The 26,051-nt window shown below is 32.3% G+C and overlaps 1 protein-coding gene across 1 annotated transcript; it reads right to left on the bottom strand.

Annotated features, from left to right (window-relative positions):
- Nucleotides 1-878: 878 nt before the first annotated feature.
- Nucleotides 879-24,836, bottom strand: LOC126736936 (origin recognition complex subunit 4). The gene is made up of 7 exons (XM_050441602.1): nt 24,555-24,836; nt 2,140-2,350; nt 1,951-2,085; nt 1,768-1,887; nt 1,526-1,713; nt 1,178-1,465; nt 879-1,113 (listed from the first exon to the last, which is right to left on the bottom strand). The coding sequence occupies exons 1-7, from the start codon at nt 24,735-24,737 to the stop codon at nt 949-951; spliced, it is 1,290 nt and encodes a 429-aa protein (XP_050297559.1). The 5' UTR covers nt 24,738-24,836; the 3' UTR covers nt 879-948.
- Nucleotides 24,837-26,051: the final 1,215 nt, after the last annotated feature.

Genomic DNA, 26,051 nt, shown 5'->3' on the forward strand with positions numbered 1-26,051 from the left:
AATCAGATTAATAAGGACCAATCTATGGAGATTTTTGTATGGTCCAGAGACAGATAAGCACAGGAGTCTCACACAAATCCGACTGGCAATTGCCTTGTAACAAGGCCGAAGAAAGAAGAACATAATACGTCGAAATTAAGCCGTATTAAGTTTTTTTTCTAATTAAGCCGAAAATGGGAATTTTTTTAGCGTCGATAACGCAAAAATAGCAGTCAAAGATAGATATATTAGAAAACACTTAGAATTAATAATAAATACGATGTTTCATTAATTTAAAAAAGACATCATTTAGGACTTAATTGCTTTTTTGTTACAATTCTTGAATTCTTCAAAAATAGGGGAAGTCAAAAAATATGCCAAATGGAATATGTATAAATATACTAGTATTACAGAATATTTGTAAGAACGACTAGTAACGTTGGTACATAAGTTCACGCAGGACCAAATAATTTATAACTGGGCAGCAGAATTTGATGGTGTTTCAAATATTAAGGTTATTTTATCAGTTATTTGTTCAGTAGCTATTTTAGGGTTCTACTTATATATACTACTATATATACTTCATGTAGTGGGTGTAGAATCTAGTTTTTAGTAGTTTTCTTGTTTGAAGGGCCCATACTTTATTTTCTTGTAAATACTCGTAGTTTAAATATTCCGGATTTTACATACTTGCCTTGACTGTCACTGATTTAGGAATTTACCAACAAAACAAAGCAAGGTATTCTTAAATTCAATTGACCTTTAAAAGGCATCAAGTTTCGTGAGATTTTATTAAGTTTTGCTGTTTATCTGGAAACCAATTCAAAGTGAAAGTGTATTCCTGACTTTAAGTGGGCCGAGGTCTATAACAAAATTACTATTTATAAATAAAACCAATATTAATTATCAATAATGAAGAAAAAATTTATTTACACTAAGGGCAGGACAAATTTAGTGCTAAAATTAACTTTATAATAAAGAACTATTTGACCACTGTATAACCTCTGTTGGTAATCCCACGGATTTACTTATAGAATCTGAAACCTGCTGTGCAGTTACCAATAATTTAAAGAACTGATACTCCTTGTGCAGCTTACTGTTGTTTTGGTTAATCATAGATATAAGTTCTAAGTTCTACAATTAAAACTTGATAATATTTACACTTGCACTTTTTGTGCAACACAGTTTTAAAATTTACCTCTATATGCTCAAATGCCTTCATGACAACTGGTCTTTGTACATTTTGCATGGTAGCATGTTTGTTGGCAAACTTAACATATCTGGAATAAATCATTTCAAAATTCATTGGGCTGTTGTCATAAATTTCGTTATGGTGCTTCATGGCTACTATAAGACATAATTCTAAAACACTTAGATCCTGCAGTATTTGTACTACATTATCTCTTTCCATAAGATTCAACTCCTTTTCAAAGTGCTGATGAGTAAACAGTTTTTGGGTGTCTGAGAGAGCAAAAATGCATTTTACCTTAAAATCATAAAAAAAACTATGTATTACATTTACAAAGCATTTAATAATATAATTTACCAAAATATTTCTAAGCATATTTTCATTTAAATCTATGTCTATTAACCGTTCAATAACGTTTCTAAATTTTTTGTCGACAATTAAAGATTGAATATGAGAATTCCACTGGTCTCTTACTATGGTACTTATTTTGATTTCGGCCTTGTTAGGGATTTCTAAATACCATTTAATTCTATTTAATGCGAAATCTGAAAACCATTAACACAAATTAGTTTTATATTTCAACAATTTTAGACTCGTACCTATATCTGATATTTCGCTTTTTTCTTCCGGGCCAGAGTACAAGAACATTTGTCTATGTGAGAATCTTGATTTGACCCTTTTTTCAAGTAGTTGAATGACATCTATCCTACATGTTATTCCTGTTCACAACATAATAATAAAAAATCTATTAAAAAGACAAATTCCAACTCTTACATATTTACCCAAGACACAAATAGGAGCCTGAGCACTCTGTGAAATATCAAACAAATTATACAACAATGTTTGGTTGTGGTGAGTACAGAATAAATCAAACTCTTCCAGTATAAAAATTATGCTCTTAGAAGAGTGTCTATCCCCTAAAAATATTATTATACAATTTTAGTTTTAAAACTTAATGATAAACTACATACCAGTTTTAAGACAAGCTAATAAGAAAGCGAGATTTTCAGCGAAACTACCAAATACTTTTCCATCAACAGCATTGTCCAAATTCATTTGGAAGGTGATGGCTTTTAGAGCAAGTCGGTCATCGGTGTGAATCAAGCCATGCAGTTTTACCACTATTGAGTCTTGTTTAAAGTTTTTTAATATTTCGAGCTGCTTTAAAACACTGTTTACTAGCTAAAACGAAACAAGCCATTTACTTGCTAAATAGAGCAACTGATTTCTGGTTCCTATTTTAATAACTTAATTTCATTCAGATCATATTGCGTCAACGAATTAGATTGCAAGAACGCGGGGTAGAAGTATATTGGTAGAGACTAAAAACATATTACATTTTTTGACCCTATTTTAACTATTTTGGGATAGCATATATCCTACTTATTTTTTTATTATTTAATTGCTTTGATAGAAAAAATGAGTAATTTTGTTGTTGTTTTTGTGAACAAGTAAGTGACAGCTATCTTTTTAAGGATTAATTGCTCAAGGTTTTCATAGTGTTTTAATTAGTTTTTTTTTGAATTTCAATACTTTTCCACATGATGTTAAATAGAAGATTAAAATATCTATACAAATGATTGAAATTTATTTACAAATAATTTTACATATGCAAGGAGTTCACTTGAAAAAGATACTAGATTTAAATTACTTATGACAATAAAATAATCTAATTATTTCGCTCACAACCACCGATACTTTGGTGATAAGCTGTCGAGAAGTTGTGATAGAATCTTTATTTGTAGTAGATTGGTAAGTTTTTCTAAGACCTCATTTTAAAAATTCTGTCCCTAGGTCAGTGCGAATCTCTCTCATTGGCCCAGATACCAATATAAAGTTATCTACTATTGTCCTGGCTACAGTCAATGTTTCTTTATTTGGTATAGGCGTGTCAATAACGTATTTCGTTAAAGTCTAGTTTAGAGATCTATTAGAATCTTTGATGTGTCGCAGATGCTGCACTAAATAGTTGTGCGCTTTTGTCGTATTTATTGTCGCATGATATACATGGTTAAATGGCAAAATTTTATATAATTTATCTATGAAATCATTTTAAATATACGTAAAACCCCATGTTTTACACTATTTTTTATTTTTCTTTCGAAAATGTTCATTTTTAGAAAGAAAATAATATCAAAAAATTGACAGCGGACTAAAATCCAAGCATCTTACAAAACATTTTAAACACTCCCAGCACTCACACACTTCTCACCTCTTTTTAGCCACTCTATTAAACAAAGATAAAATACCTGCGTTCTGGCGATTCCTACTTTAGGTTTTTTACACGTTTATGAAAGTGGAGAATTTAGAATTTGGCCTGTATTTGTCTACATTTTTTGAAGTTTTTACTGTAAGAAAGTGTGTTTTTTATTTGTGTTTGTGGATTTGTTTTAGTATTATACCTAAAGACCTTAAAATGTTTCGATCCTGGGAAAATACGCATGAAATTTTGGCAAATGGAGAAGAAAGTGTTTGCGCGGGCTTATGGAGACCGTGGGTGGACAAGAAAGACAATAATATTTGTGATGAAAACAATAAGTTTCATTTCAAGTAATCTGAGTAAGGACAGTGATTTAGAGTCACATAGTTTTGATAGTTCATTTTCTAGTGTTGAGGAAGCAGAGGAAGACGCAAGGGAAGTAGAAGCTACAGGGGGAAATTAAGCAGTTTTAAAACGTAATTGTTTAAGTACAGATGCCAAACAAATTTGTTTAAATGTACTATAACAATCCAAGGAATGATCCTCAGTTCACAAATGATTGAAGTGTAAGCTGAAAAACTCGTCTGGTTGGTATTCCTAGTGGGACATGTTTCGCCATCCTCAGAACATGGGTGCCAAATACTGGGCCGTTGCTACTGCGTTTCACCTCAGCCTCGAACATATTTTTCTGATAGGTCGCTGACAGTGTCGCAATACGGAACACCCTATCCATTTTTTTTGTGGAACTGCTTGGTGATTGATTTTCAAGAAGAAATTTAATTCATCCTTCAGCAGAATAGTGCTATTTGGTCGGGTAGATGCTTGAATCCACTCCTTTTTGTTTAGTAAGTCTCTGGGGTAACCCAAAATAAATATTTTTTCTCTACTCACTCTTTATTAGTTTTGCCGTCTGCGTGTGCCGATCTCTTTCGGGATCATTTTTCATAAGGCCCCCTTATGAAAAATGAGGTTCATGAGGTTCCCTTATCCTTCTTAGTAGGGTTACGCAATCTGGCTAACTAGAACTTACATCGTTCAAGTTCACTCTATGTTGAATAGCACTAGGGGAGTTTGGCGGGTGTATTGTTCACAATCCAGATTGAGTGTGTTATTTTTTATTTCAGCCTTATTTTCATTTCTTTCTTACTATTTTCCTAAAAATTTAAGATTCTTGCTAATATCTTTAAGTTTCATATGGGGACTCGTTTAATAGGGTATCTATAAGAGTATTTTGTCCCTATAACATTCTAATAGGATTTAAATATACCGGGTGGTACAGGGAAACCCATGTAAATTTTAAGGGAGTCAATTATTGGCTTCCCTGGAGATTTTATAGAAAAAATGTAAGATAACTTTTTGAAGAGACCAATCTGGCAAACCCTTGTGCAAAGTTTCAAAAAATTTTAATAAGCGAATCTTGAATTATTCAATTAAATGTAATTGCAAAATTAGCAAATTTTCGGTTCAGGTAAAACCAAACGGGCACCAGTAAAATGAATATTTTCACTGACGTGAGGAAAAGTGTCAATAAATCAGTGACAGTCGATATTTGAAAACAAGTATGAATTATTCAATCGACGAAAAAATTGCCATAATTAAATGGCATTATGCGGGAAACAGTTTTAGAGCAGTATCTGAAATGTTTTCAGTTTATTAAAAAACGAAAAAAACATTACTTGTATTCGGCTGTACGTCAGATTTGACAAAGCCTTATAACAAATTCAAATCAATCAAACCAGATGTATTCAGAGCAATTTTTATTTTAAAAGCTTAGCAGAGTGTTTTCGGCGTATGAGCCATCATCAGTGCTAACTGAAATGAGTTGGTAGGGTGGTTAAATGTGTAGAAGACACTATAGTCAAAGGTGAACGAATGGATTGTACTCACTTGTCAGTTAAGCCCAGAAGTTTTCCATAGTGGGAACACATTCTTACACACACTTAAGACTATACAGAACACTAAACAGGACGAACAGTATTTAAAAAGGGGAGAACGTTGGTCTCCTTTGTGTTTTATTTACATTTATTGTGGTTTCTTAGATGGCGGGAAAAAATGTGTGTCAAATTAGGTTAGCCTACAGTCTTCGCAATGACCTATTTAGTATATTGCATAAATTTAAATCTAATTTTAAAAAATCAAAATCTTACTTAAACTCTCCAGACAAAGTCCTAAAATCCATTAAGAACAAAATAAAAAACTATAATTTGGTGATCTCAAAAGCAGATAAGGGAAATTGCTTGGTGATCATGGAAAAAGCATTTTATATATCCAAAGTTGAAACTTTTTTAACTGAAAACCACTTTAAACCACTAAAGTCCAGTCCTTTTAACAACTTTGTCAGAAAGACCTCCACTATAATAAAACAATTTGACCGTTTTTTAAAAGAACATAATGCTCCATATACCCTCTTATCCAGCAACCCTACAACCCCACGTCTTTACGGCTTACCCAAGTTACATAAAATCGGCATTCCAATAAGACCAGTAGTTAGTTTCACCAACACTCCACTTTCCTTTTTATTCAATTTTATCCTTAAATTGTTAAAAAATTTACCAGCCTTCTGCCCTAAATTTGGTGTTAAAAATTCTACTGATCTTGTAAATAAACTAACAGACTCACAATTGCCTAATAATTATCTATTGGTTTCTTTTGATGTAACTAATCTTTTCACTACAGTGTCTAAATCTGAAAGTGTGAATATAATTAAAAATATCTTGAAGGACAAAATAAATAGCAATAATCTTATTTCGCTTATAACATTACTTAACCACTGCCTTTCTCAAGATTTTTTCCTTTTTAATAATACGTTTTACCAACAGCCAGATGGCCTGGCTATGGGCAGTTGCTTATCTCAATTTTTGGCGGAGGTCTTTATGGATCACATGGAATCAAATTTTATAATGACTGATAACAATAAAGAAATTTTCAATTGGTACAAATATGTTGACGATTGTCTCTGTTTCTTGAATTGTGACAGAGTAGGAGCTCAGTTACTCTTAAACAAGCTAAACCAAATACATCCTAGGATTTCTTTCACACTAGAAATTAAAACAAATAATAATTTGAATTTTTTAGACTTAACAATACATAAACAATCAAATAGTTTAGAATTTTCAATACACCGAAAACCCACTCAAACAGACCACATAATTTCAAATGTTTCCAATCACCCTCACCAACACAAAATGGCTGCCTTTAATTGTTACATTCGCCGTCTTTTAAGTATTCCTCTATCTCCTTCTAATTTTTAAAACGAAATAAATGTTCTTAAACAAATTGCTTATAATAATAACTATGACCCCAAACTAATTAATATTTTAATCAGAAAAATAAAATTAACAAAAATTAACAAACAGATCTTTCCTGATGTTAAAAAAGATAGTAAATTCATATCTCTACCATTCATTAATTCTCATCTAAATAAGAAAATCAACAATAGCTTCATTAAACACCAATCAGAATTACAAATTTCTTATAAAACTAAAAACAACTTGGGTTCGATTTTGATCAATACCAAGGATAAACTTGACACATTATCAAAGAGTGGTATTTACAGATTGCAGTGTGATTCTTGTGATTGCTCATGTGTGGGACGAACTTGTAGACCCTTAAAAACACGCATAGCCGAGCACTTAAGTAGACCCTCATCTGCATTTGGTGAACATATAAAATCTAACAACCATAATTAAGTACAAAGTCTAATTCAAAAATTCTCCAACAGGTTACCTCTAAGAACTATAACCGACTAGATTTTCTTGAAGTCATTTATATCACCAACGAGCTCATAAAAAATCCATCTTGTTTAAATATACAAGTGAACCTTAACAGACCTTACGTTCCATTACATAGAAGACTCCACAATTAAAATTTTTTATAAGCATTGGCAACTTTCTAATTTAAAAGTTTGCTTTACATCCTTAAAGGATAACAACTTCCTTATCCGAACAAAAATTCACTGTTGTAGTCTAATTTGTGCTACCAATTTATAACCAACTCGCACTACCGCACATCATTTACGATAATGACATCTAGACCCATCTGTCGCTACTACCACTCTGATAGGTTCGCATAATATAAATATTAATTTTAAAGTAAAGTTAACTGTAGGCTAACCTTATTTGACACACATTTTTTCCCGCCATCTAAGAAACCACAATAAATGTAAACAAAACACAAAGGAGACCAAGGTTCTCCCCTTTTTAAATACTGTTCGTCCTGTTTAGTGTTCTGTATAGTCTTAAGTGTGTCTAAATTTTAAGTGTAATTTTAATAATATCGAATGTGTTCCCACTATGGTAAACTTCTGGGCTTAACTGACAAGTGAGTACATTCCATTCGTTCACCTTTGACTATAGTGTCTTTTACGCATTTAACACCCAACTCATTTCAGTTAGCACTGATGATGGCTCATACGCCGAAAGCGCTCTGCTAAGCTTTTAAAATAAAAATTGCTCTGAATACATCTGGTTTGATTGATTTGTATTGTCCTTCGAGCAACACAGCCACTTCCCTCTTCTTATAACAAATTGTTTGCTGGTGGCTGGTGGTTCAAGATTAGCTTATTAAAATTTTTTGAAACTTTGCACAAGGGTTTGCCAGATTGGTCTCTTCAAAAAGTTATATTACATTTTTTCTGTAAAATGTATAGGGAAGCCAATAATTGACCCCCCTTAAAATTTACATGGGATTTCCTATGTTCCGCTCTTAGTTAGTTAGTTATATTCAAGATTTCATCAATTAATAAATTAACAACTTTCTCAGTCCGTGCTAAACAAGTGGATACAATGTTTAAATAATTAGTGGTGTTATCATTATCGTTAGTTTTATTTAAGTCACACATCAAAGCTAGAAGAAAGATACTGTAGGTGCCTCTTGGTGGGTAGATTAAAATAATCTCTAAGCAATTCATATGCGCAAGGGGATATAATATATGACATAAATAACATTACTATAGTTGATGGGCAATAACGTCTTTGCTTTAAAAGAAGTAATGTTATTTGGTCTATTAAAAATATTACTCGATTACAAATGTCACTATCTTTTTCATCCTCTAAGTTGTGTGAATCAGAACTTTCCAATAAATTTAACGCCTGTTTTAAGAAATCTGAATTTTGGTTAATGAGGTGATGAAACTTCTCTAGAGATGAAGAGTATGGTTTATTAAGCTCATAATAATCAGAAGACTTATACCTAGTTAATAGATTTTCGAGTTGAGATCACCTACTTAATTTCAATTTAAAAGGTAAAATCCGTTTTAGGTCATTTTGGGACAACTCATTGTTTTTTAAAAAGACTTTAACATGTAGGTCGCTATCTACTGATATTTGATTAATAATATTTATACAAGCATCATTCAAGTTTAAAGTATAGAAATATAGTTGTATCCCCAACAATTTTTACAATCCACAGGTCAGATATTAGAATAATTACTCATAAAATCTTGAAAATTAGTTATGAAATCAAGTTGCTCAGAGGCTACATTGGCAAGTTTTTTTTGTTTTTGTTGTTCACTATTTCTTTTATCTAGACTTTTTCTAGGAAGAGGCACTGTTTTTGTTAGATATGCAGGTAAATTTGGAAAAATTTGAGGCGCTTCTGAGCAAACTAATCTTTCTTTAACTGTAATCTTAGTGAGTGTATAATCATCTTCTCGGATAATATCATTCGGGTCAAAATGCTTGGTACAAACCACAGAATATTGAGTAGGAGCCCAATTATCTCTAGGTATGGCTTTTAGCCATTTAATTTTAAGTTGTTCATCTTTGCGGAAGCCAAAACAGAAATCCTTGCCTCCCCTGCTCTTAAACTACTTTTGTAACACAACAGGGACTTGGCATGTTTCAAAAGGCAAAAAAAATGCTTCAATGAATTCCTATACAGATCATGTTTTCGTTCGTTACTTATAGGAAACCGCATAGAGGCGAAATTTAGCAACGTCGCGCGTGTACGGTGCCTGCGACAGAGCAGCGCCCCGGCCGTCCCGAGGACGTGATTAGTAAACATCTGACTTTCGTAGAAGCTGCGTCGTTTGGCGACAAAATGTCCCAAAATATTACGCGAAAATCCAGGCATTTTTTAAATATTTATTCTAATCCGGGTTTTATAGACATGACAATGTTTAAAACCCGCATAGAATTGTAATCTTAAAATGTTTAATATGCTGTGTTTTGCATAATGAAAATTAAAGCGTTATTCTAATAAAAAATAAAATATCAACTTTGATAAAAATATAATAAAAAATCAGAATTAAAACTCTAATAAACAAACCTAACAACATATCATTTTTTAAATAAAAGCCTCAAATAAACCGCCTTCTTTCGCTAAACAAAAACTTAACCTATCGTAAAAGCTATTTCGCACCTCCAAAAGAATTTCAGGTAAAATGGAATTGGCACCTTCGACAATTTTATTTCGGAACTCCTCCAAATTTGTTGGCCTACTAAATTCATGCTGGTAAATGGTCTGCTTAAGGTAACCCCACAGATAAAAGTCATTTGGAGACAAATCTGGGGATCTAGTAGGCCATTTAATATCGTCAGTCCCACTAATAAGGCAGTTAGGAAAAGTATTTGTTAAGAATTCTTTTAAGCTAGCCGCGTTATGAGCAGGACAGCCATCTTGCTGAAAATAAACCGATCCCATGTCTACATCAGGTAGATTTGAATGGCAGGAAGAACTTGGTTCTGCAGCAACTCAAGGTACTTTTGGGCCTTTAAAGTGCCATCAATAAAAAATGGCCCTATAACAACATTGTCGCCCAAAATACCTGCCCAAACATTCAATTTCTGAGGATACTGGGTACGAAACTGAAAACTTCTGCGCTCGTTTTCCTGAGACCAAAGACGAACAATGGAAGGATTGTGTTTGCCCTGTAATGGAAAAGAAGATTCATCAGAAAACAAAATATTTTTTAAAAAATATTCGTTTTCCTTTGCCTTTTCCATCATGGTTTCACAAAATTCTATTCTTCGCCACTGGTCTTCAGGAAATATTTCCTGAGTTTTTGAATACTTAAACCATTGGTACCCATATTTTTTCAAGATACGAGCAACACTTTTATTGCTCATTCCCAGTTCCTCTCCAACACTTCTAGTGGAATGTGTCGAATCAAGTTCTAGGGTACTGCAAACCATTTCTTCCCGCCGTTCTATATCCTGGACCACTTCAACAGATGGTTCTTGACGTTTTGTGTGGCATTTTTTACAATCTTGAAGACAAAAAGATGTCTCAAAATTTTTAACCACATTTAAAACCGTTTTTGCACAAGGAATCGGTCTATTCTCAAATGTCACTGAAAAGAAATCTCTACATTGTACTGCCGAATTGCCTCCATAAAACCATTTAATTAGTTGAACTCTTTCGGAAGGGGTATAAACAGCCATAGTAAAAAAAACACGAAAATAACGCTCAAAAATTATTAATGCAACGTGCAGTAACACAGCAAAGTGAGGTCTGTCTGCTGACTCCCGGTTCAAAAAATAAAAACCGAAAAATTCCGCCGCCTGCAAGCCGCAACCAAGCGGTGTTGCCATTATTTTCGGTAATACGTAGCTCACGATAACACGATCTGTATATAAATAAAGCTAATAGATTTACCTATACTTACTAATACTATGGGTATTCCTTACCAGATTTCCTCCAAATATGTTTATAAATAAAACAAAACCTACATTTTTTTATGTGAATAAACTATTAACTTTGGCTCTTAGGCATAAGTTTCTAGTTTTAGTGGAACACAAGATATTCACAAAAAATTCCAAATTACACAGATAAGAACACAACACAAAAATCTTAAAAGTGATATGTAAAATAAACTTAAAAATCGATAAATAGCACAATGACCCACTTAAGAAGCCGGCCGGCTCCACCTGTTTCTCTTTAGAAACAAAGTGTTTATATTAACCATTTATCAATGTTTTTATAGTATATAACACACCGACACTGGCTGGGAGATGTTACTAAGACTTAGTAAGTTCTTAATAATAACTACATTCACTTTCCTTTCCGAAATTTCACTTAAAAACTCAAATTTAAAAGAGGAATTCAAACAATCTCCATTAAGTCCCATGAAAACTGAAATAAAAACCGATCTCAAAGCCATGTTGCCGATGTTATCATTTCACGGCATGAGTAAAGTCGGCTGTGGTTAATGTAAATAAATTTCATATATTAGGTTATGTTATATATAGTTTCATAAGTATAACGGTATCTCAATTATTTTTTAGATTCTATACCTAATCGGTGATATAATTTTTTTGCTTTAAAAAAAAAACAGAATCGTAAGCTGTTTCTTATCTATAATTATTATCATTTAACTTAATACATTAGAGTAATTTTAATATATATATTAGAGTCATTTTAATATATATTAAACATTCTCAATCCTTCATTTTGCTCATAAAATGGCGAAACTTAAAAATCTATAGTGTCATTCTTTTGATCAGTGTGCATAAATGGCATTGCCTACTGGCTATTTGACAATGGTTTTAAGCAACTATCTATGCATAGTGTCTAAGGTCCTCGCTCTCCATATTTTGTGTGTAATGTGTTATAATGTGGCCATTGTTAGGATAACTATGTATTTTGTTATTTAGATCAGAATTGATTTATCATTTATATTAATTTTGTATTATGTATCACCTGAATTGTATGCCCTTATGATAATGTAATTTTGTAGATATTTTGTTATGTTCTATTTAAAGGATCTTACTTGAAATCTTATGCCATTCACCGCTATGTTTTACTTTTCGTTAACAATATTATTTGTAATTTTATAAGTAACTGAATTCAGCTTTTCTCTCTTTAACTTGGCAGAGTGCAGATTGCCCATGCTTCAGAGTGTCTGTCTAAAAATTTCACTATAGGTTTATATTTCATGTCAGTGGTGCTCATCGCCTGTGACCTTAATATGATGACCTTATCGGCCGGCATGACATTGTCGGATTGCGGGTAGGTAGTCAGATCGGGTAGATAGGAGATCAGATGGAATTACTATCTTTTTAATAAGCTTTGTTTTCACAATAATGTAGATTCGCCGGATTGATTTATTTTATGATTTTTCAGTATCAATATTTCTTCTTAAATTCAATAATTACAATTTTATCTATACAAAAGACACTCATTTGATCGTCTGGAAGCGTCACGTTTAGGTGGGGAGCTTTCGGGCAATCCTTCATTTTTTTATATTAAATTCGTTTTAATTTTTTTAAGCCGTAATTTTTTGAGTTCCGGTGAATCTACATAGGGGTTCCGTTGTTGAAAAGACAACGTTTGGCTTTCTTTCTAATCTGAACGGCCGACCGATCAAGTTGGCTTAAGTCGTATTTTGTGTCTAATTTTAAGTATATTTTATATACCATGTCTTATTATCATTTGAGCATATTCAAACATGTTTTTTCATAGTTTTTTAACAAGTATATTTGATTGTTGACACCTTGTCACCATTTAATCGCATGGAAACAGTATGTATTACTTTACGTAAATGTCAGTAAGTGTCAATACTAAGTGTCAAGTGCAGTTGCAAAATTTAAAAGTATGACACGTTTACCTGAAAAACAGAGAATTGAAATGTTGATGATGGTAGGATATGGCGACAAGACTCGAACACAGGCCGAAGTTTGCGATCTATTTAACAATAAGTATCCAGAGGAACCTATTACACATTCGGTAGTAAGCAAAATTGAAAAAAGTTTAGAGATTTTGCTCATGTTAGAAACAAATATGACCTGGACCGCTTCCAGAAAACAGACAATTAGATATTTTGCTCGATTTACAAGAAAATCCACATAAATGAACTCGACAAGTTGCTGCAGATCAGTCGGTTAGTAAATAATGTGTTCTAAAATATTTGCATAGGAATAAATGGCATTCATATAAAATTCTGAAATCATTATTGAAAATGATCATATCCGCAGAATAGGGTTTTGCGAAATAATGAAGAATAAATGTAATGCAAACCCTCAATTTTTAAGTAAGATTGTTTTTCTGCCGAGGCAAGTTTTTTTTAATGATTCTGTAAATAGGCAAAATTTTCGTTATTGGGCACCAGAAAATCGACAAAGGAGTATGGCAAGCCACACACAATTTCCGAAGAAGTTAAACGTATATTTATTCTGAAAAATATTTAGCTTCAAAATCAGATAGTACCTAGTTTAATTGCACTTTATCCAAATGGTGAAAATCCATTTATACCGGCAGAATCAATATGGTTCCAACAGGATGGCGACTCCCCCACACTATTCGCGAACAGTACGAGATTACCTTATCAACATTTTCCCAAATAGATGGATTGGAAGGGGGGGTTTTATTGAATGGCCAGCAAGGTCGCCAGATTTAACCCCATTGGATTTTTATCTATGGGGTTATCTAAAATCCAAAGTTTATTTTGATAATCCTGAAAATTTAGAAGAATTAAAAAATAGAATTAGAGCCGAAATATAACAAATCCGGCCTTAAACCATAAGTATTACAGGAATTTGAATATCGACTTGGTTACTGTCAGGAAGTTAATGGTCAACAATTTGAACATTTATTAAAATTTTTTTGTTTTATTTTTTTTTATAAACTGTTCTAAAAATTCATAGTTACTTATAAAAAATTTAATCGCAAATTTTTTAATAAATATTGAGGTTAGGTACAGGACATGGTATACAAAATATACTTTAAATTTTATTCAAAATTAAAAAAAAAAATAAGAAATGGGTGATTCTATTTAAAAAAATTAAGTTGATAGTCGTAGCTGGTCCACCTATAGGGGGTAGGACTAAAAATTATGACACATGAATTCATCATCAAAAAAATCTCGACAAAAAATAAAAATTTACGTGTCCGAGCATTTTTTTTTCGAACACATCTGAATTTTAAATGAATTTGTGCCAACTTGCGCGTCCTTACTGAATAAAGCCGTGGGCTTTAATCATTCTTAACTTGATCGTGAACCATACAACATTTTAGTAACAAAAAACATGTAGAGTCTTCATCGTCCAAGGATGAGTCATCAATCACCAATACATTCCGGATTGGAAGACGTACCTGTTGAGTTAGATAAAGATCAGGCGGAATTGCTTTCTCGTCCTTCTTCTTCCCAGGCAACTGCTCCACCTCTTCCCTTAGAGGCAACGCCATCAAACAACGATCTTTCGGTAGCCCTAAGGGTTAAACCACCAGACACTAATATCGAAGGGCCAGATTTACATAACGAAATTGTTTCAAGATGAGAATTTTATTTACAAAGAAGACGTGAAAAAAATCCAATCGCTAAGAATTACCAGGCGCTGAATCCTCCCAAAATTAATAAGGAAGTGTTGAATTGTTTGAATGAATCTGTTAATAGAAAATAGTATTTTTTAAGATCCTTACAACACCAAATAGGCCATGGATTAACGGCTCTGGGTGGTGTGATGGATGCAACCATTAAGGAAAATCGTTTAACGATTTAATCCTCAGCTATCATCTCTGGCTGATGGCGCATTATTATTTTCCAATTGCACATAATGCCTTATCGATGCTGCGTAAGCAGAACATCCTGCCCTCATGAACATACAATCACGCAGAGTAGTGCTATCCAGTCAATTAGATACATACTCTTTTCGTTTGGCGAAGCAGGTAAGAACAAGCAGAGTTTAAAAAAGACCAGAAGACATTAGTTTCGGTAAACAAAAAATAAGCAGCTCGTTTATCACATTACAATGCGTGACAAAAAAAACCAAGTGATAAAATGGTCCTTGAGTAGTTTCAAGGCATTAAATTGAAATTCGATCGAGTCCCCTATTAATTAGATTTCAATTCGAGAAGAAAGTCCTTAACTGAGCTATTAGAAATTGGTGCAACTCCAAATGTTCACATTTATACGTGAATTTTTGTCGTGATTTTTTTTGCAACAAAATCAAATGGGAAAAAGAGATTTACTCTAAATTTAATAACATGAAATACATCGATACGCCACATTTCAAACTTGGATGATTTCAGAACAGTTAATAAACTGTTTACTCGAGATTGTTATGTAACAATAATAGAATTAAAAGACGCCTGTTTCCTATTACCCATTCATCAAAATTATAAACAATATTTAAAATTTACTTGGGAGGATCAAGTATTTCAGTTTAATTGACTTCCTTTTGGACTTAATATTGCACCTTACATTTTTACGAAAACTATGAAACAAGTAGTTAAATACTTACGCCTTAAAAATGTTTAATTGGTAATATATTTAGATGATATTTTAATAATAACTAAGAACAAATTTGAATGTAAAGTCAACACCAAACCCACAGTTAATCTCGTAACTAATCTAGGCTTCATTATTAACAAATAAAAGAGCCAATTAACACCTTTCCTTGTGAAGGTGTATAGTAAACATTCTTTCTTGATTTTCAAACAATTTAAACACCAAAGAAATAAAACCCAAAAGTTTTTGAAAAGAGATTTTTTCAGATACGTCCCTTTCGGGCTGGGAAGCCAATTTTGATGGAAAGAATTGTCAGAGGTTCAGATAGAAACATGCACATTAACTACATTGAAATAAAAGCAGCTGTTTATGGATTGCAATCCTTCACTAAATCAAACGAAAATATTCGAGTCCTACTTATTATTGATAAAAATGCCAGAGCTTGCATAAATCGAGGTGGGAGCGTTAAATATCCCAACCTGAGTAAGATAACTTATTTATCAGCTTTAAAATTGGTGCGAACAAAACCGTATAAGGCCCTTTGCTTTGTATATTACTTCTAAAGAAAATAAAGAAGCTGATAAGGGATCAACACAAACTTCGTTGGAACAAAATATGAATTAATTGACAGGTATTTAAAAAAATAATAAGAAAATTTGAGAAACCAGAGATAGACTTTTTGCAACAAATCTCATTACAAAATGCAAAAGGTATGTTTCCTGGTTTCCTGATCCTAATTCCATATCAGTAGATGCCTTTACAATTTTTTGGGAAAATGAGTATTTTTTTTACGCCTTCCCTCCTTTTCATGATATCTAAAACTTCAGATAAAATTATTCAAGATAAAGCGACAGGAATTTTAGTATATCCCGGTTCCTTGTTTCCCCGTTCCTACCCGGTTGGTATCCTTATTAGGTGGTAAGCCGTTGGTTCTTAAACCTAATGAAAAATGATTAGTTTCCTCCTTTAGAGAGCCCCATCTCCTGCACAGAAAAATTTTCCTGATGGTCGGGAAATTGTCCGGACTGCGCTACTTAAAAGAAAAATGTCCTGTTATGCCAAAATAATGTTTATAATAATGATAATGTTTCCATCCATATCAGAAGGCACTTGGAAATAACACAAAGCTTGTTTTCAGAAATATTGGCTATTTTGCAAAAGCCAATTGAACTATAATGTATTCGAATTTAACTCAAATAATTATCTTGAATTTTTAGTAAACCAAATAAATAAAGGCAACTCTTACGCAACAATAAATACATATAGGTTAGCTCTTAATTGGGTCAAAGATCATAAAAAGATTTATTAAAGGGAGTTATAATTTAAAAGCACCTAAACCTAAATATGATTTTACTTGAAACGTAGAACCGGTATTGAACTATCTAGCCTTCCTCTACTTCAAGCGTGGGAGACGCGACAGCCTCAGTCGACCATTTTTACATTTTTTTATTTTAATTACATTAATCGTCTAAGTTATGAATTATTATTATTTATATTCAATGTACGTATTAACAATTATAACAACCAGAAGCATCTTTCCACCCAGTGAAATACAGTCCACAGGCATAATAATCAACACATTAAAGTTGAAAATTTTATACCAATTACTGGGAATTTTTATAGACGGCCAACTTAAATGAAAACTTGAAAGCCATATAAATAATAAATTTAAACTGGCATATCTGAGATTAAAAAATATTTCACACTTAAATCGATCTTTCCTCAAACAGTAAATATTTACTCTCTGAATCCCTTGGAATTTCTCACTTTGATTATGGAGACGTATCTGAAAGACAACCCGATTCTCAATGACATATAAACAAGAATATAATGTATCTTTTTATGTTCCAAGTTATCAGAACCCAAAAACCGCATTCAACAACACGCAACATCATTCTAATTGCCCATAATCATAATACCAGGAACACACAATTATAAAAAATTCCTGGTCATCGAACAGCAAATTTTCAGAAGTCTTTTTTCTATAACGCAACAATGTTATGAATAATCTCTCAATAAATACTGAAAATATATCGAAAAAGAATTATGCAAAATATATAAAAGAGTTTATAAATATAAAAACATTTTAAAATTCTAAATTCTTTTAAAATTTAAATCCTGCCACCAATTTCGACTCTCTGCGCACTTTTTATATTGTTTCTTTCTTTTCTTAATACAATTTTTACCAGCAATTTTTAAAGCTTTCCGTTTTCTCTTTTTTTTAACTTTATGGAATATTAAATAGTAGTAGTAGTAGTAAGGTTGTATCACTCCTGGCATAGTTAATGACCCAGATACTAATTGATATTTCGACCAAAAACAGGTCGAAATCAATATGGCGACGTCGAAATGAGACTGCGAGCCTTGCGGATTTCGGTTGAACCATGGATATGACGTCATTGAATCTGAATATGATGAAATAAATTTCAACCTGAACAAAGTGGTTGAAATTTTAATTTCGAGTCGAAATTATTATGGGAATGTCAGATGTCTATTATTTATGTTTGTGTTGTGTGGGAAAAGTGTACATTTTTTTCTCAAACCTTTTATCTTCTGAAGACGAAATACTCGCAATGGATATTATTTACTAAAAGTTATTTTTGTGGTTAGACATAAGTATATTTTATAGTATTATTAATAAATAAGGTATTATTTTATAAAATAATATTTTTTAATTTACAGTGTCTTGCAGGTACTTACAGGTTCACAAAGTTATCTGAAGCTCAGGGGTGTAGGTGAGACGGGAGGTAAATATGGCCGCTTCAATGGCGTACTATTTTTTATTTTTCAGACAATTTAAAGAACTTATCAATGCATTAAATTTAATAGTCTTATAATCATTGCGAATCCAATATTATAATTTTTTTATTCAAACTTAATAAGAACCTACAAAAAGCTAGGGTATTTTTTTCTTAGTTTTTAGAGAATTAATAAGCATATATAATGATAGTTAACACCTAAAATTGTATTTTTAGGTGTTTTAGGTGTTATTATTTGTATTTTTAAAATTGTATATTTGTCAATATGACAACTTTGTTTTAAAACTTCTAATAGATAAGTCACGTCCCATAAATTCTTTTTTGAGATACAGATACAGTTGTCGAAGACTAGTAAACTTAGTGACAAATAATGGCATTACTTTATGCAAATTTGCTTTTTTCAGGGTACTTAGAAGTTGAAGAGAATAGACGTGCACAACGACTTATTAAAAAAATGCTCCGATATACGCAAAACCCATTCTCATTGAGCAATACTGAATTTAGACAGAAATTCCGCTTAAATGAGGAGGCTGCAATGTACCTTTTAAGGGTATTAGAACAACATTTGGAGGATTGTGTTTATATCTCTAAGATACCTCAAAATGTTAGTATGTACACCTACTTCATAATTGCAGTAAATATTTTTTTATATTGCAAATTGCCAAGAAGTGTCAGTAAATCAGACTATAACTTAAAGATGTTATGCCTTATAAAAAACTTCAATGTAATTTAATATATTAGTATATTAAGCAAAATTTGTGTATAATTTACGTATTGCATGTTTATGGTGTAGGAAGCTACTAACGGTGCCTTGCAAACAACTTTTTAATATGTATTAGTCAATTAAGCACTAGCCTCAGTATCACTGAAGTTAAAATATCCAAGGAACGATCTTAAGAAAAATGTTTAGAAAAAATATTTTATTATCTCAATAATGATTACATGCCTGATTGTAGATATTAATACTATTATACTGTATTTAATATGCCAGAAATAATAGACGTTGTGGACGGCATGCACATAGTCATAGTTAAGCCAAGGCTAGATGAACATATTCATAAATAGAAAAGGATATCATAGTTTAAATTGTCAAATAGTAAGTAGTACAAAGCATGAATTATGTATGTATATGTCTACAATTTATTAATGTTGTTATAGACATGTGAGCAGATTTGAAACCGTCAGTCTGCACCGGTAAACACCTAGTACAGGGTCTCCAAATTTGGACATTTGTAGGTTATCTCCTTGCTATAGGCGATAGAACCTTCAGGTTTATGCACTACTGTGCTACTTTTTTATGAAACGAAATATGTTATTGTCAACATTTTGATAGGTGTCATAGGTTTTAATTTACAGAGTGATTTTGAAAATTTTGGATTTTGGGACCCTCACTGTATTTCCGTTAATATTTAACATATTGAAAAAGTAAAAAATGATTTTGGTGGGGTTTTTTCCGTAGAACACGGCTATATAATCTGTTTTATTGTTATAATTAACAATTTTGAAATAAAAAAATTAAGTAATGTTTTTTTTTTAATTGAACACATTGTATATTTTTTAATAGAAAAAACCACTTGATTTTTTCCTTTTTACGAAAAACAACAGAATAAAAACAAAAAAAAAAAACAAACATATTTTTCGTAAAATAATTACCTATTATTTTAATTTTAATAGTAGGCCAGGGTGCATAATAGTGCATAATAGTAAGCCAATGCATCTCTATGGATACAATGCCGCATTATTTTTAAGAAGGCCAACACAGAATTACAGATAATTAAAAGTCTATTAATTTTAAAAAAGTTTTACCTTTCTAGTTGTGCAATGCAATTTATTCAAATTCAGGCTGAAATTTACAAAGAAGTCACGAAAATTTTGAATGGTGTAATGGGAATTCTCTCCAGACAGCAAACTTATATTTTAACAGGTACATACATACAATTTTTTTATCCATTATCTACCTACTTGTATTTGTAAAGTAATTGTCAAGGCTATAATATGCCCTGGATAATAAAAGTGATTTTAATTTTTTTTGAATTTCTCTAATTTGTAAAAAACTTCTCTAAACTTCTAAAATTTTTCTGATATATACAGGAAGATGGTTGTAAATTTTTTTGCTAAGGTATATAAGTGAGTTCTTGGTGAGGGAGGATGTAGGGATTGGTAAGGGAAAATCGTTAACCTGGTGAGTCATATGACCAGTGTTAGAGGGAGGTTTAGGACATTTATGAATAAGAGTAACCGTTTCTAAGATAAAAAGAGAAAAAAGAGTAGGGATTTTTTGAGGCATGAAGAGAGGTTTACAAGAATCTCTTAACCCAGCGGAACATAGGTATCTAACTGCCTTTTTTTGAATCACAAAAATTATGTTTAATAATCCCTTGTTACTTAAACCCCAAAAAGGCAAGCCATAACGAAGATGGGACTCAATAAGAGAAAAGTACACTGAACGTGCAACTACCCCTCCCAGCTCATGCCCCGCCATTCTTACTGCTAAGCATCCAGAGGATAATTTTGATGCAAGATTTAGGATATGATCTTCAAAGCGAAGGCGACCATCAATGGTAATACTAAGGAACTTACAGCTTTCTTTGTTTTGCAAGGGGGAGTTTTCACTAAATAAGGCCCTGAACGTCACACTTAAATCCCATAATAAAGATTTTACCTACATTAAATACAAGCCTGTTTGCGGCATACCACTGCGATAAAATCTTAAGATCCTTAAAAACCTGGGCTCTAACATTATCAGAATCTCTATGATTCCATAAAATGGTGGTATCATCAGCAAACTGAACCACTTTGCCCTGCAGTTTTAATGAACCCAAATCATAGAGCAAAAATAATAGTCCAAAAATAATAGTCCTAACACTAAACCCTGAGGTACTCCAGTTTTAAGGGATCTGGAATCGGATAAACATCCAGATACTGTAACTCTTTGGGTACGATTAGACAGATAGGATTCCAGCCATTGCAATGCCACACCTCTAAAGCCATAATTATTGAGCTTAGACAGCAGTATTCCATGATCTACACAATCAAATGCCTTGGATAAAACGCAAAACACTGCCGCCGCGGACTCTCCAGAATTTAAGGACACATAGACACTCTCCAAAAAGCCGAAAACAGCGTCATGAGTCCCTTTTCCCGTTTGAAATCCAAACTGATTTGCAGATAAAATGCAATTATGTTGCAAAAAAGACAAAATTCTGATTTTTGCAAGTTTTTCAACTATCTTGGAGAGGGTAGATAATATAGAAATTGGACGGAAATTACAAGGCTCACTCAAATCTCCACCCTTAAAAAGAGGGATAACTACTGCCTCTTTCAAACATGCTGGAAAGATGCCATTATGAAAGGAATTGTTTATGGCAGAAGCTAAGGCATTCAATGCTGAGTCAGGCAAAAGGAGTAGTAATTTTGATGATATCCCATCAGCTCCAGCTGATTTATGGTTTTTTAAGCTTTTAATTGCATCTTTAACGTCAGTTAGGCTAACAGGATAAAAGAAAAAAGAATTTTGAACTGACACTTGTTGAATATAATGCAAAGGATCAATATTAGTATTCACATCCTTGAGCAATAAATGAAGAATATTACAGTAATAATCATTTAAACTATTTGGTCTTACTTCTGGTTCTGAAACTTTTTTGTGAGAATGCCTGAAGTCATTTATAATTGACCAACATTCTCTCTGCCTGTTTGAGGACACATTCAAGCAGTCACTATAATATTTAACCTTTGCTGCTTTTATCGTCTTTCTGTATAGACTACGATATTTCTGATGATAAAGAATAATGTTTGCATTAGTTGTATACTTGCACAACTTAGCCAAAAAATGGAGGTTTTTAGCTGAAGTTTTGAGGCCTGCTGTGACCCATGGTTTTCTATTTTTCATTTTAAGCCTCTTTTTAGGAAAACACTGATTGATCTTGTCACATAGGACGTGAAATAACGTAAAGTAAACGGGTCAGGAGCCATTTCAACTGCATTCCAATTAACCAAAGCTGTAGTAGAAGAAAAAGCATTAAAATTTGCTCTGCTGAAAATTCTTCCTATATAATTAGATGAAAGAAATACAGTGTTGCATGGAATCCTAGCGAGAATGGCTTCATGGTCAGAAATATCAGATGAGAGTACTCTACATGACACATCATTTAAATTTGTACACCAGCACCAGCCAATATAACTATGGAGTGTAGAGACAATTGGGATAATAGAGAATCAAGTTTGTCCAGGAACATACCAATATCTCCTGTGGGTGGTCTATGAACACAAAGAACATATAAATTAAATCGCTTACAAAAACAAAGGGAGAATTCAAAAACCTTTGCCAACAGAAAGCTATCATACTTATTAATTTTACAGAAAAAAGCTTCAATTGTTTAACTAAAATAGCTGTTACTGCATGTATGGAGTGTTGCCGACAAAAAATTGATATATGAATATAATCAGATATTAAGAAACATTTGTTAGGCTTTAACCAGTGCTCAGTTAGTAATACAATATCAAGAAAATCACATGAATCAAGTAAAAGATGAAGCTCGTCCATTTTATTTCTTAGAGACTGTATATTTAAAATAAAACTACTGAAACTTTTTGCATGCTTATTTTCAATGTTATTTATAGAATGTGAGTGAGCTTCATCTTCTGTGTATTTATCTATAAAAAAGAATCCCTATCACAGTCAGTACCTAGAAGTCCAGGTTGATTACTTGGTTTTATTGTGGACACATTTTTGGATGAAATGCTACTTTTGAAATGTTTTAAAATATGGGTATACAGTAATGATGCCAAATCTGATCCAAAGTTGCTGGCATGATTAGACTTTAAAAAATTCTATTTAGATTAATATTATTTGCGTGAAATATTCTATAGAGAGCCTTGCTATTATAAATTACATTATGGTTTGGATACTTGTAAGAGGCTTTTCAGCCTCTGACACTTCATCTTCAAACACCTAACGGTTTCTTCTCATTCTCTCTATATGCCTATCCTTTTCTTTTAGTTGAATCAACAATTCTTGAATCTTCTGCTCATAAGACTTCTTTTCATTCTCATTTTCATTAAAATTTATTTGACTTTTTTCTGAGCATAAAATTTTGTAGCCTCCCATTTTTATGGCATCAGAATTTCTATCCAAACAACTTGGGTGGAATATAGACATACAAAAGATGCAGCAATAATTTGAAAACTCCTTTTTTTGACAGCATTTGAAATAACGATTCATTTTAATAAATTAAGGAATATATAAATACAGTTAGACAGGAATTGCTAGCCAAACAGGAACTTGAGCCTGAGCGTCACCAGGAACACACTAGCACGTCCTAAGTCCTAAGGTTGAAGTTCTATGGTTTCAAGGTAAGGTCAATGCCAGCAAAACAAGTTAGAGAACAAGAACCTGTTAATTAGGAACACTTGTACGGAAATATAGCACGTCGATGTGGTTATAAAAAAATCAAAACAAATCAAATCAAAACAAAACAAAACAAAACAAACAAAACTGAGTACCGGCGTAGCCTTCTACGAACTTAAACATGACTGTCACATATGACTGCTAAACTGATACTGTCAGTGTGCTTTTATAGTAAATATTTACATTATGTGTACCTATCTCCCCTTTGAATAAGGAATTCTGACAGATATTCTGGTGGATGAAAATTAAGTAATTTATGTACAGTGCAGCTTATACCCAAAAATCTTCTTTGGGCCATATTAAGACTATAGACCTGCTTTACATCCTCACTCACATGAACCCTCTGAGGCAAATTTCTAGTAAATCTTACACAACAATTTTAAAGAAAACAGAAAACTTAACATAAAAGAAACAATTATTTTGTTCTATACATAACCCGACCAAACTTTAAGCAAATTGGATCAATAGCAAAAGAGTCGGATTGTAAAGTTATATTAACACTTAATATGCCAAAAATAATAATAATATAATAATAATAAATTTAAATCAAATTTTGATTTGATTTAATTTTAGTATATTACCAAAAAAATGGGATTGTAAATTTGAAAATATGTAGTTTTGTGTTGATGCCAAAATTGAATTGTCAGATATTTTAACATTTACTAGTCCAATATTAATACATTGCTACTTCTACATTTTTGATATGTATTAGCTTTGCCAGCAAGTGTTATGTTATATTTATGATAATCAAGCACATAAATTTTACATAGAATATGACCTCTTTCGGAATCACCTAATAAGAGTGTAGGTTACTACACTTACACACATCTAAAAAGTTAATAGAAGGTTACCTTTGTTTTTCCAGAGCCCTTAGGTCCAATTAATAACATAGAGTTTGACTCTCCATGTTCCACAGTCTTTTTGAGTAGGTCTAGGACTTGGTTAAGCTCCTTTTCTTTGCCAACAAATTCTTGATTATTGACGATTTTTTCTTTTAAATATTTTCGAATGGGTTTAATGCTTTCGGAGGACATATCTTTGCAAAATAGGAGAAATTACAGACCTAGAATCAAACACTTACAGAAGAAAAATTGAAATCGACAAAACCAAAAAATACTTTGTTTTGACAACATTGACATTTCATCTTTTTAAAACAGGCGGGAAGCCAGAAAGGCTAAGGTAATTTTCCATACGTCCTATATAGGATGGATTCACCGTATTGAATCATCGTTTGATTGCCAGACACCGATACAAAACACAAAAATATAGAGAAATAAGAATTTCCTTTATAACGGGAAGAAATTCTCGATATTAAGTGCGGGAAATGCGAATTCTAAGACAACCTCAGTAATAATGTTTATTTAAATTACAGGCTTAAAAATAAAACACAACTGTATAATTTTATGTAAGCAGAAATATATTATTTAATCATTGAAAAATAAAGATGCATTTCAAGTATTCTAGTATAATATATAAATGCAGTGCATCTCTTAATTGCCCTCCACCATCTTATCTTTTGAACGCTTTTATATAAAAATTTGAAATTTGGCACACATCATTAGCAACCTAAATACTACTTTTTGGTCTCTAGCTCATTTTGCCAAACTTTAAAATCTCGGCGGGGAGGCATTTTGAAAAATTAAATTAAATACGTCGTTTGAAAGCTTTCACTGAATGCTTTATGGTTCGAGAAAATGAATAGCGAAATCTATTGGGGGACAAATGTAGCACGAGTGCGGAACCAGGGCAAAATTTATAAACCATTGGTGTAATTAGTGCAGGTTTCTGTACTCCATTGATGCACCAATGTGGCACTTTTTGCCGTGAGTGCACCCCAGTTCCGCACGAGCTATGGCAGGTCGTGCGGCTCTAGTTCTTATCCCGTAAGTAGAAAATATGGCGATTATTATTTAGGGAAATTGATAATGTGGTCCGCCACCATAAATATTTCCAGCAACTGATCATAAGATATTTGATACCCATTTTTGTTTATAGCGAGTCAGGTAGAAATCGCCTTTTGCAGGCACGGAATTTATTATTTGAATTCATTCGTGTTTATACTTTGATAACGCACTTATGCTTTTCGCTTATGTAGTCGCAGTCCGCATTTTGTAATAATAAATAAGTGTTTTGTGAAAATTAAGAGTATTATTAATATTCGGTTTCACCCTGACTACAATAAATAATTGCATATAAGCAAAACTAAATTTTAAGGAAAGGTAACGTAAAACATAACCTCAACTAACAACAGTCAATTTTTTATTTTTTCCCTCAGGGCTAAATCCAAAAACCATTGACAATGCAACAGTGTGGTTTTTTACCTGAACCGAACCAGTGTCGGTGCAGCC

Source organism: Anthonomus grandis, chromosome 5 (genome assembly GCF_022605725.1).
Source record: "Anthonomus grandis grandis chromosome 5, icAntGran1.3, whole genome shotgun sequence".
In the NCBI taxonomy this organism is placed as follows: Eukaryota; Metazoa; Arthropoda; class Insecta; order Coleoptera; family Curculionidae; genus Anthonomus; species Anthonomus grandis.